Raw genomic sequence first — 14,481 nt, 5'->3', positions numbered from 1 at the left:
ATCTACAGTTCCCTGATGACTAGTGAAGTTGAGAATCTTATTAATATTATGTTTTTTAACAATTTGTGTTTAATAGTTTTGAGTTACCAGTTTATATATTTCAATAGTTTTTCTTCATTGAATGGGTTCGAGACCAGCCCAAACAAGAGTGAAACCCCGTCTGTAAAACTAGCTGGGCATTGTGGCAGGCACCTATAGTGCTAGCTGTTCAGGAGACTGAGACGAGAGAATCACTTGAGCCCAAGAGTATGAGGTTGCTGTGAGCTATGACGCCGTGGCACTCTACAAGGGTAATAAAGTGAGACTCTGTCAAAAAAAAAAAAAAATCTTTAACATATACTGGAAATTACATTTTTATCAGCTATGTTTATTAAACTTTTTTTATTCTTCTGGTTTTAGATTTATTTGTACTTTTTCTAGTTATACAGTAAAAACTTTAATCATTGATTTAAAGCTTACTATTCTAATATAAACTTTTTTTCCCTAATATAAACATTTAATACTGTAATTTTTCCTCCAAGCTAATTTTGATAGGTAATGAGATTTTATTTTGAGTAAAATAAATATAAATTTTATTTCTAAGTTCCTTTTTGATTCATATATTATTTGGAAGCATTGTTTACTTTCCAAATATTTAAAGATTTTCTAGATATCTTTTTTTGATCTCTAGTTTAATTTCATTGTGGCCAGAAAATGCACTTGTTATGGGTATATTTATTTTAAATTTGTTAAGATTTATTTTATGACTCAGAATAAAATCTTAGTGATCTATTTGCAGTTTCAAAAAAAATGTGTGTCCTATTGCTGTTAGGTGGAGTATTTTGTAAATGTCAATTTGGTCAAGTTGGTGGGAGTGTTATTTAAGCCTTTTATATCTTCACTGACTTCCTGTCTATTCATTTTGTCAATTTTTAAGAGTAGAATTTTTATACCTACATATATAAACCTTTGTCTATTTCTCTTTTCAGTTCTGTTTTTGCTTCATATGTTACCAAGCTCTGTTATTGAGTACATGCACATTTAGGATTGTTATGTCTTCTTGGTGAATGAACCAATTCGTAATTATATAATGTTCCTGCTGATATTGGTTGATGTTTCATCTATTTTGTTTGATATTAATACAGCCAATCTAGTTTCTATTGACTAGCGTTTGCATTGTATACATTTTTCCATCTCTTTGCTTCTGGCCTACATGTGTCATTATATAGAAATATATCTATAAAGCACATAATTAGGACTTGCTTTTATATCTGAGTGGGTAATTGATGTCTTTTAATTAATGTACGTATGTATATGGGCTGTTTGCCCTCGTATAATTATTGTCATGGCTGGACCAAAAACATACACTTATTATTTTTATTTATTCCATCTATTTTTCCTCTGCTTTTATTGATAGATAAATTTTATATTTTTTCATTTTTTCTGCTTTATTTCTACTATTCATTTGTTATGTATTCTTATTTAAAAAGTATATCAGTACCTACCATAGGAATTAGCATACACATTTTAATTAATAAGTTTAATTTCACATTTCTTACTGGTGTAATTGTATACTATACTGTTAGTATAAGAACCATACAAGAAAACAATATACTCCCCATTCCTTCCTCCCATCCTTTTTGCTATTGATGTTATACTTTTTGATCTTATATGCAATATTATACTTTTATATAGGCTATAACAGTGCAATGCATGGTCATATTGGCTGTAGGCAAGTGGTTGGCAAACTCTGGAACATACATCAAATCCAGAATACCAATTAGTTTTGTAAATAAAATTTGTCATAACACAGACTTGCCTATTATTTATGTATTGTCAATTATTTCACTTGCTACAGCAGCAGAGTTGAATGGTTGTGATAGAAACCGTATGGCCCACAAAGCACAAAATATTTACTATCTGATCCTTAACAAAAAAAGTCTCACCAGCCTCTGCCTTAAGCAATTATCTTTAGTAGTCATTAAAAATAAGAAAAGGTGAAATTCACGTGGACTTTTCCTTTTTATTTTTTTTAGCACTGTTCATTGCTTTTATAGAGCTAAGTATAGCTTTTTTAGCTAAGTATAGCTTAAAGAACTTTCTTTAACATAACAGTGCGAGTCTACTGATAATGCATTATTAATTTATCTATTTGGATAAAAGTATTTTTCTTAATGTTTATGAGTTATTTTTACTTTGGATGGAATTCTGAACTAACTTGTTTTCTTCATTCACGTTCAGAATTTTAAAGATGTCATTCCATTGACTTCTGAATTACATAGTTTCTAGTAAGAAGTCCACCATAGTTCTTACTTCGTTACTTTATATGGAATTTTCCTTTTTGCTCCAATTGATTTCACAATTTTCTACTTATATTTTGTTTTTGGTAGTTTGAATATAATTTTTGTGAAAATGTTTTGTTTCTTGTTTGTTTGATCTCGTTTATTAAAGAGAAAGTGTGTGTGTGCGCGCGCGCGTGTGTGCGTGACTAGTGTTGTCTGAGCTTTTTGGATATATGCTTTGTGTTTTTCAATACTTTTGGCAAATCCTCAGCCATTATCTTTTCAAATATTTATTCTGTCTTATTTTGTCTTCTAAGATTCATATCACATATTCATATATTAGGCTGCTTGTATTATCACACAGCTTTTGGATGCTCTTGTATGCTTTTTCACTCTTTTTGTGCTCTTTGACATTTTGTATTTAAGATGGGTACTATCTATTGGCGAATCTTCAAGTTCACTGATTATTTCCTTGGCTGTGACAAATGAACTAGTGAGCTTATTAAAGGAATTCTTTTCCTCTATTACTGTTTCACATTCCTAGCATTTCAGTTTTATTTATTCTTATCTTAATAGCTTCTATCACCCTACAAAAATTCCCCATCTGGTTATACAGGTTGTTGACTTTTTCCACCAGAATTTTTAGCATATTCTCTATCTGATAGTTCTAATCTATGTGTAGTGTCTGAATCTGGTTCTCTTGTTTGTGTTTTTGCTTTCTCTCCTGACACCATTTTTCTTTCTCTCTTTTCCTCCAAGTTCCATCCTTATCTTCTTCTTCCTCTTTCTTTTATCTCCTCCTCCTCCTTTTCTCCTCTTCTCTAGCATTTAATTGTGCTTAGGTGGGGTTTGGGTGACTGCAGGCTTTCTGGTCTCAATTTTTTTTTTTAGACAGAGTTTCACTATGTCACCCTTAGTAGAGGGCTGTGGCATCACAGCTCACAGAAACCTCAAACTCTTGGGCTTAAGCGATTCTCCTGCCCTTAGTGTCCCAAGTAGCTGGGACTAATAGCCACAATGCCTGGCTATTATTTTGTTGTAGTTGTCATTGGTTAGCAGGCCTGGGCCAGGTTTGAACCTACCAGCCCAGATAGGGATGAGCTATCGGCGCCAAGTCTCTGCTCTCAATTTTTAAGCTTTTCTTAGGAGTTTCTACCCGAGAGGTTCCCAAGCCATGCTTCTGTGCCTTCACTAGTGCTGTATAGCCTTCAGTCACTTGTTTCTTTGCTTGCCTGGTGGTAGGGGACAGAAGAATTCACTGTTGTATTCTTTTATGCTTGATCTCAGGCAAGCTCTATGTTCTTGTGTCTTGGGATGGGTCTTTTCTCAGTGATCCTGTCCTTCTATTTAACAATAGAGGGTCAGAGGACCTTTAATGGTCTGCTACCAGGGAGATTTCCCATGTTTTCATCCCTTAATACAATGAGTGTTCACGTGTGCCCTAATGTCGGTAAAATCTGCTTTTTTTCTTTCCCCCTATAGACCAGAGGATCCAAGTGGTAGATTGTACTTTTCCTGAAATGACCACTGTTCCCCTCTGGAAGGCTTGTGTTACAAAGGGACACTCTCCAGATTCCCATTTTGCTTCTAGTTTTTTTCATGAGCATCTGGGTGAGATCCATGAAGAAGAATCTGTTAGTGAGCACAAAACACTTTTGAGTTAAGGATCTTAGGAGTGCTGCTATGCTCTCATATTGGCCCATGAATTTCCTGTAATAATTCATTAGCTATGAACATTTTGGCTGAATTCTTATCAACTTATTTTGGGTCTGACATCTCTTTCTACCATATTCTGCTCCATTGAGGCTTCTCTTTTTTTATATTTTAGACTATTTGGTTGTCCTGCAACCTCATCTCTCTTATTAGTTAAGGGAAATTTATGTATCATTTGGCTTTTTTGTTGAGATTATTGTGGAGGTATTCTTTATGTCTTTGTACATCCTACATAGAACCTTGAAACCTTCCATTTTATGAATATATTTTCCCAGCATGCACTTCAGTTTTTCACTTCGTATGGTATCTTTTGCTCACAGAACATTTGAAAGTGGTCAGATTTATTAATCTATTTATTTATGGTTTTTAAATTGGGTTGAAAAATCTTTCCCTAGACTGAGTTCATAAATGTGACTTTCTCTTAAAAATTAAAAAAAAAGAGAGACCATTAGGGAGAACATTCTCAGCTTCTTAGCATTCTTTGTATTCTACTCACCTCTCTTCTTCTCATTATGGTGGATTGTATCATCTAGATTTTTCCTGCCCCATCATTCTTCTCCCTTTCTCCTTATTGTTTAGTTTCTCTCTGTCTTTGATTCTAGCTATGTCACTTCAGCATTTCAATTTATTTTTAAAGAAAGAAAAAAAATATTGAAGAAGTTTCCAGATTGAGTTCTAAGAAGGTGTTTCGGGAAATTTATGAGTGGAAAAGCCAGGGCAGGGGTTGAATAGGACTCATACTTTCCACCTCCTGTGCAAACAGATCAGCTCTGCTTTTATCTGTTTTATATGTTATGTTAAGCACCCATTGCTAGGATGAAAATAAAAATAAACATCTTATATTTTAGCTAGACCAATTTACAGTTCTCTGATTTGTCATATTTTTATTTTCCCACATCTTTCATTCCTACTGCTGTGTTGCCCTGGAATTTCTACTGCCCCTCCTGTTCACCTAGTCCATTTCCTGGAACCTTTACCATGAACTTGTCTTTGATTATTTTTAGCCCTTAGTTCACTATTCTTTCCTTCTGCCCCATACTCTGATGATACCCCTTTCCCAACATCTGTCACAGTCCATTGCTTTCCTCCTCCTGGGATTCTGAACTACTTTAAAGGAAACTTCTAAGTTATTTGTCTCTGTATGCTCAGCGCCTACCACAGAGTAACTTCTTAATAAATGTTTGTTTATAAAATAAATGGACAAATAGATTTATCTAGTATTCATTGGAACTTTCCTTAATGCTTTGGGGAAATAAGGAAGAAACTTGGACTCTGACTCAGAATTATTTTATAAAATATTGGAGGATAATATATATATACACATATATACAGTATATGTATATGTATATATATATATGAACTAGAAAATAGACAGCAATATATTCCATTAGATAAATTACTAGAGAAATTTAGAGGAATATGGTATTTTTTTCAGCTGAAGAAAGTAGGGAATTATCATGGAGAAGGTAGCATTTTAACCTGGCCTATAGAATTTGAAGATAGGCAATTGGGGAAGCATTTGGGGATGGCAGAATGTAATATACAAAGCCATTGCATGTCCATGATTCATTTCTTTGGCATATTTGACATCAGAGGTTGTCATCAACTCAACTCCATAATTGGTTCAGAGAGATATTACATTTTGGCAAGAACCTAGTAGAGAATACTAATATAAGAGGTTCCCCTCCATATTTGTATATTGCTTTATAGGAGAAAAATTTGATTAAACTGTTTTGAATTTGCAAATTAATTTATGTCTGCAAATTTATGTTCTGTTATGGATCATCCCAAATAAACACATGGATGCATACATGCATAGTACATAAAATAATAAAATGCAGAAATTCCTGATAGAGTAGAAATATGCCCTAGGTATTATTTACTGAGTGCTTGTGTCAGTTTGAGTTCTCTAGAATCAGATGCCAAGATGAACTGATACCTGCAAGAGATTGATCAGGAGAGAGAGCACTTGAGGAGAATAAAGGAGGTGAAAGGGAGCAGAGTAAGCTATGAGGACTCCCCAGCATCCTAAACACAGGGCGGCTGGAGGCTTGGCCACCCATATTTCTCACAGCAAGTGTCTTGATGGGAGGTCTGAGTCGCACACACCTGTGGCCCCATGACGTGCATGTTGTAGATATACAGCATACATATAGATGGTTTTTTTCTGTGATTTATTGACAACAAACGTATAGTAATTTTTCTATGCTACTAAACATATATGGAAGGCATTTAATGTCTTTTTGAAATGAAATGATTTTCTTGTTCTGTTGTTTTGGTAGAAGGTGGAAATATTGCCCCGTTAAAGGTTCCAGATGATGATCCACTCAGCTATATATAGAATAACGTACTTCCAAATAGGAAAAAGAGAAAGTCACTAAACAGACAATTTATGTTCTGTCCTCATACTTCTGCAAAACTTAAAAAAAAACATGTGTCTAACCTTTCACAAGTTGTTATATTGATCAATCCTGACTATTATAGAACAAATGGGGATGCTTGAATTTGTTGGAGATGTTTACTTCTACACACAAATCCCATATGACTATATACAACTTTTAAAAATTGTAAACCACCTTAAGATTTAGATGAATAATTGAATTTTATAAAATCCATAACTATGAAAACAACCCCCAGCCTCAGCCTACATTCTTTGCTGGGGAAGAAAATGGGGAGATTGAAAAAAGAATATTTACTATGGAAATTTTATTTCCTTTGTATTAAGCTAATTATTTTTTTAAATTGAACACTTTTTAGATATTTAAAATAAATTCCTTTATTTATTTTGAAGGGTCAGTTATGTTGGGAATTTTTTAATATTCCACAAAAAGTCATTTTAATTAGAAAATATCATTTTAATTTGTTAGGAGTGTCAAATTTCAGTCATTGAAAGGACCCTTTTTTTTTTCAATAATTTGGTCTATATTAAGCATTTACTAGCTCAGAGGAGGTAAACAAACAAAACAAAAAATAAGTGAATAGAAGCTTTCACCTTTTCATCCACTACTGTTTAAATCTTCATTTGATAAAACAGTTTAAGCCACGTTAGAAAGAAACTTACTGTGTTTAAATATGTCTCTGCTAACTTGCCCTCTCCCTTCCTTGCTTTTCTTCCTAAGATAGTGTCACATGTGTGAGGAAAATGATCGACCATGTGACATCAAACAAGTGGACCTCCCTGGTTTCAGGCTGTTCCTGGGCAGCTACTTGCTGTTGTCACTGAGGCGTGGCAGTCCTGGCTCAATCACTGTTCACCCACCTGCCTTGAGTTACCCATAGACTGTCCTCTCTAAGCCTGGTCAGTGCTTTCTGCCCACCTGGGCCTCATCTTGGCCCCTTAGCAAAGAAAACCTACAGAATTTTGGTTAGAGCCAAAATCTGCTTCCTGACTTGTGAAGCTACTGCCAGAACCTCTATTTCTGGGTCATCATATCCCTTCTGAGATCCGGTAGTCTTTTCTCAGGCCCTTCCGTGCATTAGGGGACAAAAGGGAAACCCTGGATTTAAACTGAGTTCCTTTTCTTCCTTCAGGAGAAACCTCCATGTCAGTGCAGGGGTGACCTTCAAAGTGGCTCCTCCAAAATTTACAAAGGAGGACAGGACATGCACCTGTCATGCACCAGTGAGCTTTGCCTCCCCCATGGGCTTTATAGTCCCACAGAGGAGCATCACTCTCCCGTCCCTGACTCTCTGTCCCACTCCCCTTTCTTTGTCTAACCCTGGTTCCAGCTTTATGGATGTCAGGGTTGGGAGATGTCAGTCTTCAGGTTGCTATGCAGAAATTTTAGAATTTGTCCAATCACATACAGGTACGTTAAACGAGAGATAAAGAGTTTAGCACATTCTATTTCTTCTAACCTAATTGTTTTGCCCTTTCCTACTGTGGACTGATAATTATCATGGCTTAGTCCCTATAGATAGACATAAGGGAAAGAGTGTTAGAAATAGTGATGTTGCGTTAATATTTGCAAAATGATTGCCCTCATTAAGATTTTTGCGTGTAATCACAAAGAAATCTGACTTTGCACTTCTTTTGTTTTTTTGTGCTTTTTCCTACAATTCCTCTAAATTTTTAATGTATTTTATTTTCATCCCGCTAACTATATCTGAAATATCTGAGAAGTATGCTATATGACACCTGTACCAGAAATATTATTTTAAAAGGACTATAATAGCTAAGGGCATTCTCCCTAACATCATTGCTTATACCTGTAGCTTAACACCGGAACACTCTTTATCTTGACATCAAGATGCTATTTGAGTAAACACCACTGTGCTATAGTCTGCTAATGTTGACCAGGTCACATTTTGCACCATCATCCTGTCACGTCTCTAATTTTTCTATGTGTGTGGTTAGTCTTGTTTTCCTAATTAACCAAAATCTTCTTGTGCAAATTTATGTGCCCATCAGATTGTCCTTTAAAATGTGAATTGTGGCCAGGTATAATGGCTCACACCTCTGGTACTAGCACTCTGGAAGGTCAGAAGTTTGAGACCAGCTTGAGCAAGAGCAAGACACCATCTCTGCAAAAAAATAGGAAAAAAAAATTTTTTTTCTCAGCTTGGTGGTGCACACCTGTTGCCCCAGCTATACTGGAGCATGAGATAGGAGAATCACTTTAGCCCAGGATTTGGAGGTTGCGGTGAACTATGATAATGCCACCGAACTCTAACCCAGGTGGCAGAGAGGGACTCTGTCTTAAAGAACAATAATAATAATAACTATAAATAAATACAATGTGAAGTGTATAAAATATTGGCAAATCTCTATTTTGCAATGGTTGCGAAAAATATTATTCAATTAAATGTAACTTAACTATAGCTACCAATCATCTCTTGTCCCTGGAGGTGGTGTAGAGAACCAAGACAATTTTCTCAATATTATGACCTTTGGCTTATAGCTCTATGGAGTGGGACAAAAGTCACAAGAGCTGGTGTCACATCTCATTCTTGACACCACTTGTCAGGGCCCAGGACTGGCCAGGTCTCAGGCCCAACTTATCTAGGTTCCGGACGCAGACTGCTAAGTTACCTTGCTCAGGAACCATTTTTCTTAGGTGCCTGAGGGCTATCTACTTTAGCTGGAGAGAGAGAGAGTGTGTCTTAGAGAGAGTAAAGCAGTCTTCTTAGAAAGATAGATCTTAGTCTTTAGCAGAGCTTGGTAATCTTCAGCAGAGAGACACTATGCTGGAGTTCTGCAGGCAGAAGAGGAGACACAGTCAGAGTAAGAGCGTCCTTGATAGAATGCACATGCTCCCGACTGCCTTCTCCTCCAGACTAATAAAAGGCTGATCTTGTGGCTCTCAACACCACAGGTATAGAGACTGCCAATTCACCACTGCTCTCATCTCGCAAGCTCTCATGCTTGTTAGGCGAGCTAAATCCCTCTCTCCATGCCCTTTCCACCAAGGTGTTCCATTATTGAGCTATACAGGTATTTCTAATAATTCTCACTCCTCCTAGCCATAGGCTATCTGGGCTGCTACAAGCTGGTCTGATTAGTACTGTCCTTAAAAACTGTCTATTTAATATACTTGTGAAGTGCAACAAGCACAATCTGTTCTTGTGCATGATCACCAAACCAAAACATCTCCAAATAGATATGGAAAAGGAACTTTTGTACCTAACCATAACCACAGGTAAAATCTGTACCTACCCATGAGAAATGCAGCTGTTTGAAACAAAGATAGAATGGAAATGAATAGAATCTCAAAAGGTTGTTGCATAATCCTCGTTTTGTATAGTTGACTCATTCTTTCTCTAATGGAAATTATTAGTGAACTAGTTTAGAATGGGCTTAAAATGGGACCATGTTAATGACTCTTCATAAGTATTTATTTTAGCCCTCTCCTCTACTCTTACTATTACACAAGTGCACACACTTCTATCCATGGAGTTGACATTTATTTCATTAATCATTCACCATTAATGTTCTGAGTGGTTATTTTGCTAGGATTTGTTCATACTGCTTCACTTAGGTCTCCATTTCAATTTTTAAGATGACTAAAGGCTGGGCGTAGTGGCTCATGCCTGTAATCCTAGCACTCTGGGAGGCTGAGGTGGGTGGATTCCCTGAGCTCATGGGTTCAAGACCACCCTGAATCAGAATGAGACCTCGTCTCTAAAAATAGCTGGGTGTTGTGGTGGTGCCTGTAGTTCCAGCAACTCAGGAGACTGAGACAAGAGAATTGCTTGAGCCCAAGAGTTTGAGGTTGCTATGAGCTGTGACACCAGGACACTCTACTGGGGGCAATAAAGTGAGACTCTCTGTCTCAAAAAAAAAAAAAAAAAAAAGATGACTGATCAGGATTGTGGATTGAGTCTTTGGACAAGAAGTAAAGTTAATAAGTTATATTATCCTTGTATCCAAATCATACATGCATTATAGTCTGCTGCAGACACTATCTCAGTATTTGGATACATGTGGTATAATGAATATATATGTCCTTATCAAAAAAGACTTATAATTTAATAATAAAAAAATCAGAAGCATTAGCTTATCTTAATTCAAAACATACTTTTCAAATTGATGGATCTGGTCTAACTGCTGGTGCCACAGCACTTTACCCCCAAAATATTCTTGGCTGTCTCCTTAGAAACCAGTATACATTTATCTGCCACATGATTAATAACATTTTCTAAAGATTCAAGATGCTTTCTGGATTTAACTTCTGCCAGATGATTTTTTAAAACTAGAGCTAATTTATAAACGAATCCATTTTGCTAAGAACAACAAAAAGTGTGGCTATTGAGTCATGAAGTTTGAGACCACATCATTATTCTAAACCAAACTCAATTGCTGCTATCTCATTAAACAGCATTGGGCTGACATTTAAAGATTTTTATACATTTTAATTCAGCTGGTAACTTGATTTAAAACAACATTGATTTTTTAAAAATTCATTCTTAGTCATCTATATGATTTTAAATATCAAGATGAATTTGTAACTATTTGAGACTATGGGTGTTAAATTTTTGTGGAGACTTTCTTTCTTTATGCTAATTTTCGTCAATTTGCTATTGCTTTCATTTTCCCTTGAGATTTAGCTTTTTATAATAAATATTCATTCTCTTCACCATATACCCCAATCATCAAACAATTAAACCTTTATCAGGCAGAGCAGCATGAGACTCCATGGATAATAATGAGGTTGGAAATGCTCCTGTACAACCTGTTTGCTCCTCTTGGAAGAAGAGTGTCATGCCACATAATTTTTATGTGGTCAGAAAAAATGTTCTAACAAGGATGGATGGAAATATGAGCATAAATGGCTATTCTAATGGAAGGAATGAATGTAATATTCACTTGGCAAAACATGCTAATGCTTTGAAAAGATGCTGTATTCTCTTAGTGCTAAATTAGGAGCATATCAGGTTGATAGGCCCTGGAGCTACCTACTATCTTCCAGAATGAACTAGAGGAGAAAGATTTAGAAGTCCTTCATATGACCATGTAATAATGGCTTGGAGAATATCTATTTCACCCAGAGTTTATGGTGCATTAACTCTATGGGAATTGGTCCCAAAAGAATGTGTGGAGTAGGCAGGAAGAAATTTTATTCAAAAGTGGTTGTAGTCTCTACTTCCCTATAATTCTTAGCTTTATACTGAAATCCTCAGTGACTGACATTTTACTCTTGATGTTTCCTAAACACAGAATTTCAGAGTGGGATACAGGTCTTTAATGTGAAGCTACATCTACGTTAAACCAGAAATCATTGGAAAGTGAAATTTGGAAAGGACAACTTGGAAATTAAACAACTGTGAAAGTTGATCATGGAAATCAAAGAGGAAGGGGCATCAGAAGAAGGCCAGCACTTTCTTCCAACAGTCCAGGCAAATGACAATGGGGACGCCCAGTTCACGAGTAAGTATGTGTGTGTCCACCCTCTGGCACTGTGAAGGTAGAGACTGGGTTAACTAAACACACATACACACGCTCACTCACAGAAATGGGGGTTCTAACAAATGGCATGCGATTACCTAAATATTTTTCCTTTGCACTATTTAGTTTGGTATGGTGCATGTGTGATATAGAATCAAAGTTTTTGAATATGTACACGAACACTAATGACTACTTTTTAAATATACGTAGACCCTAAAACATTTTAAGAATATTTTCTACTTGACATTTATATAATAATATGTGGGATTATTTTTTGGACTGTAGAACTTTTCTCTTCAAAGCCAAAAAGTATTACATTGAGAGGATTAGGAAAAAAATGGTTACACAAAAATCTCAAACCTCCACTGCCATAGCAGAGAGCACCAAGTCACATTTATAAGCAAGCACAGAGGTTTGGCCATGATTTGCATTTGCACATAGAATAGGTTTTTATGCTATTCGAGCAATTAAAGTCATTGGAAAAATTGTATGTTTTATCTCATGCTTAAAATTCTACCGGTTTGAGCTTTATTGTTTTGCATGAATTGTGTCTTTTCTTTTCAGATGATTTCTGTTGTCCAATTATTTAACGCTGGCAAATATATGCCTAACCTTTTCATTTAATTTATATGATAAAAATAATCTTTATAAAATGGTATTGGTTGAATGCATTTTTGAGAAATTTGGTTGTCAGAGCTTTCAGGAGAGTTAATTGTTAATAACCTTTTCTAAAAATCCAGACATTTGGAGTTCGCAAAGACCTACCTAATGATTGTCACTCTAACCTCTCTTAGAAAATCAAAAATTGTTAATCATAGCATTGCTAAATGTCAGTAGGAAAAAATAAATACAGTAACTATGCAAAAAAAGTTAACTCTGCAAATAAAAAACATGGTTTTTATACCATGAGGTGGTTCTTAAAATACATTAGCAACCAAATGGCAGTAACTTTAAATAATATCTGAAGAATACACCAGCAAAAAAAACCAAGACCAGAATTTTTAAATTATTCTTTCACTTATTGTCAAATGGTCAATTTTGTCATACATTTCCCTTTGGCTTCTTTAGCCTCTCATGAGCAGTAACAAAAGGCATCCCATTCACACCCACGGTGCATCCGCCTACCCCATTATCACTTAGCACAGCCTGGCCGATCTACCGTGTAGATACCCTTTGTTAGATATTTTATTTTCATACCTTTGTTCTCAAACTCACTTTCCCTTTCACTTAAATAATTTATCTATGTTGTTATATTTATTAAACATCACTGACAAAAGGAATAGAAACATTGAACAAATGGTTGGGTTAAGCTGTCAATAAATTAGCAGAATAAGCAGCACCAGAATGTCCACCATAACCTCGCTGGAGATGTCACTGTAGTTGATGATTTACTGTTTACAACAAGTCAGAGTGGCTTGAAAGAAAAATCCATTTAAGAGAGAATTTTGGTGAGGTGGTTCTTTTGGAAGTTCCCACCTCTGTCTACCTGCATCCAAACAACCACAGTTGAAAAATATGTTTTATGTTTGTCGTGGCTTACAAAATCGATTTTTCTTGGCATCTTTATGGCCAAGAAGCTAAAAAGACGAAATCTTGTCACTGCCACATCTAGTTCTGCAGCATTTATTGTGCCCTGTTCTGAGTGCTTCCTGCTCATAAGCCTGATTAACCAAGTTTATTCATTCTCCTAAACAATGTATTTACTCATTCCAGTCAAGGTAAAGCATACTAATATATATTGTCATATTCTTGATAATGACTTACGTTTTTAAAAATCTGAGTGTGTACCTATTATTCATAGGTATTCAGAAGACTCCAAATGAACCCCAGTTGGAATTCATCCTTGGTAAGAAATTCCATCTTATTTGTATCAATAAGTATAAGAATTTTCTCCATAGTTCACAAGTTGCGTGTGTTACTTATATTGCATATTTTACAAACTTTTTCTAAAAAATGTTCTATTAACAAACTCATTCTATAAGGTAGGCGTTATTTCCCCCTAGTTTATAAGTAAAAAAGTTAGTGTTGCTGCATAGGTCAGTCTGCAGCCTAAGGATTGAGGACTGGGTGATGATAGGGTTTTGCCTTTGACCAGGTCTGCTGAACACAAATTTCACGTGATTTTAACACAGTGGCTACATTTTGTTGCTTACCATTGTTTCTGGAAATGTGTCTAATTTTCTATTCCTTGGGCTGGGACTGGACATGTCTCCATTGTGTTCCTTTATGGCATTTATAGGATTCTTGCCCCTTTCTGTCTTAACTCAAAAATATTCTCTGATTCTTCCATATTGATTTTGTGGACAAATTCTTGCCATTTAAGAATTTAACTTTAAATGCAAGATTTGACTAGTTTAAGCAACTCTTTTTTTTTTTTAGCGACAGAGTCTCACTTTGTCACCCTCAGTAGAGTGCTGTGACATCCCAGCTCACAGCAACCACCAGCTCTTGGGCTTAGGCGATTCTCTTGCCTCAGCCTCCTGAGTAGCTGGGACTACAGGCGCCCACCACAATGCCTGGCTAATTTTTGTTGCAGCTTGGCTGGGGCCGGGTTTGAACCCACCACCCTCCGTATAGGGGGCTGGTGCCAGCAACTCTTATCAATTTGTTACATGTAGAAAT

General features: G+C 35.8%; 1 protein-coding gene across 4 annotated transcripts in view; it reads left to right on the top strand.

The window, feature by feature from the left end:
- INPP4B (inositol polyphosphate-4-phosphatase type II B) overlaps positions 1–14,481 on the top strand; it is an 881,338-nt gene that overhangs the window by 477,715 nt on the left and 389,142 nt on the right. For all 4 annotated transcript variants that reach the window (XM_053582182.1, XM_053582180.1, XM_053582181.1 and 1 more), the window contains 2 exons: positions 11,632–11,841; positions 13,661–13,705. In XM_053582182.1, coding sequence (XP_053438157.1) covers positions 11,751–11,841; positions 13,661–13,705 — 136 coding nt within the window. In that variant the 5' untranslated portion in view covers positions 11,632–11,750. The remainder of the gene's footprint in view (positions 1–11,631; positions 11,842–13,660; positions 13,706–14,481) is intronic.

This window comes from Nycticebus coucang, chromosome 1, assembly GCF_027406575.1.
Source record: "Nycticebus coucang isolate mNycCou1 chromosome 1, mNycCou1.pri, whole genome shotgun sequence".
Classification (NCBI taxonomy): domain Eukaryota; kingdom Metazoa; phylum Chordata; class Mammalia; order Primates; family Lorisidae; genus Nycticebus; species Nycticebus coucang.
This window is presented reverse-complemented; position numbering and strand designations above follow the sequence as displayed.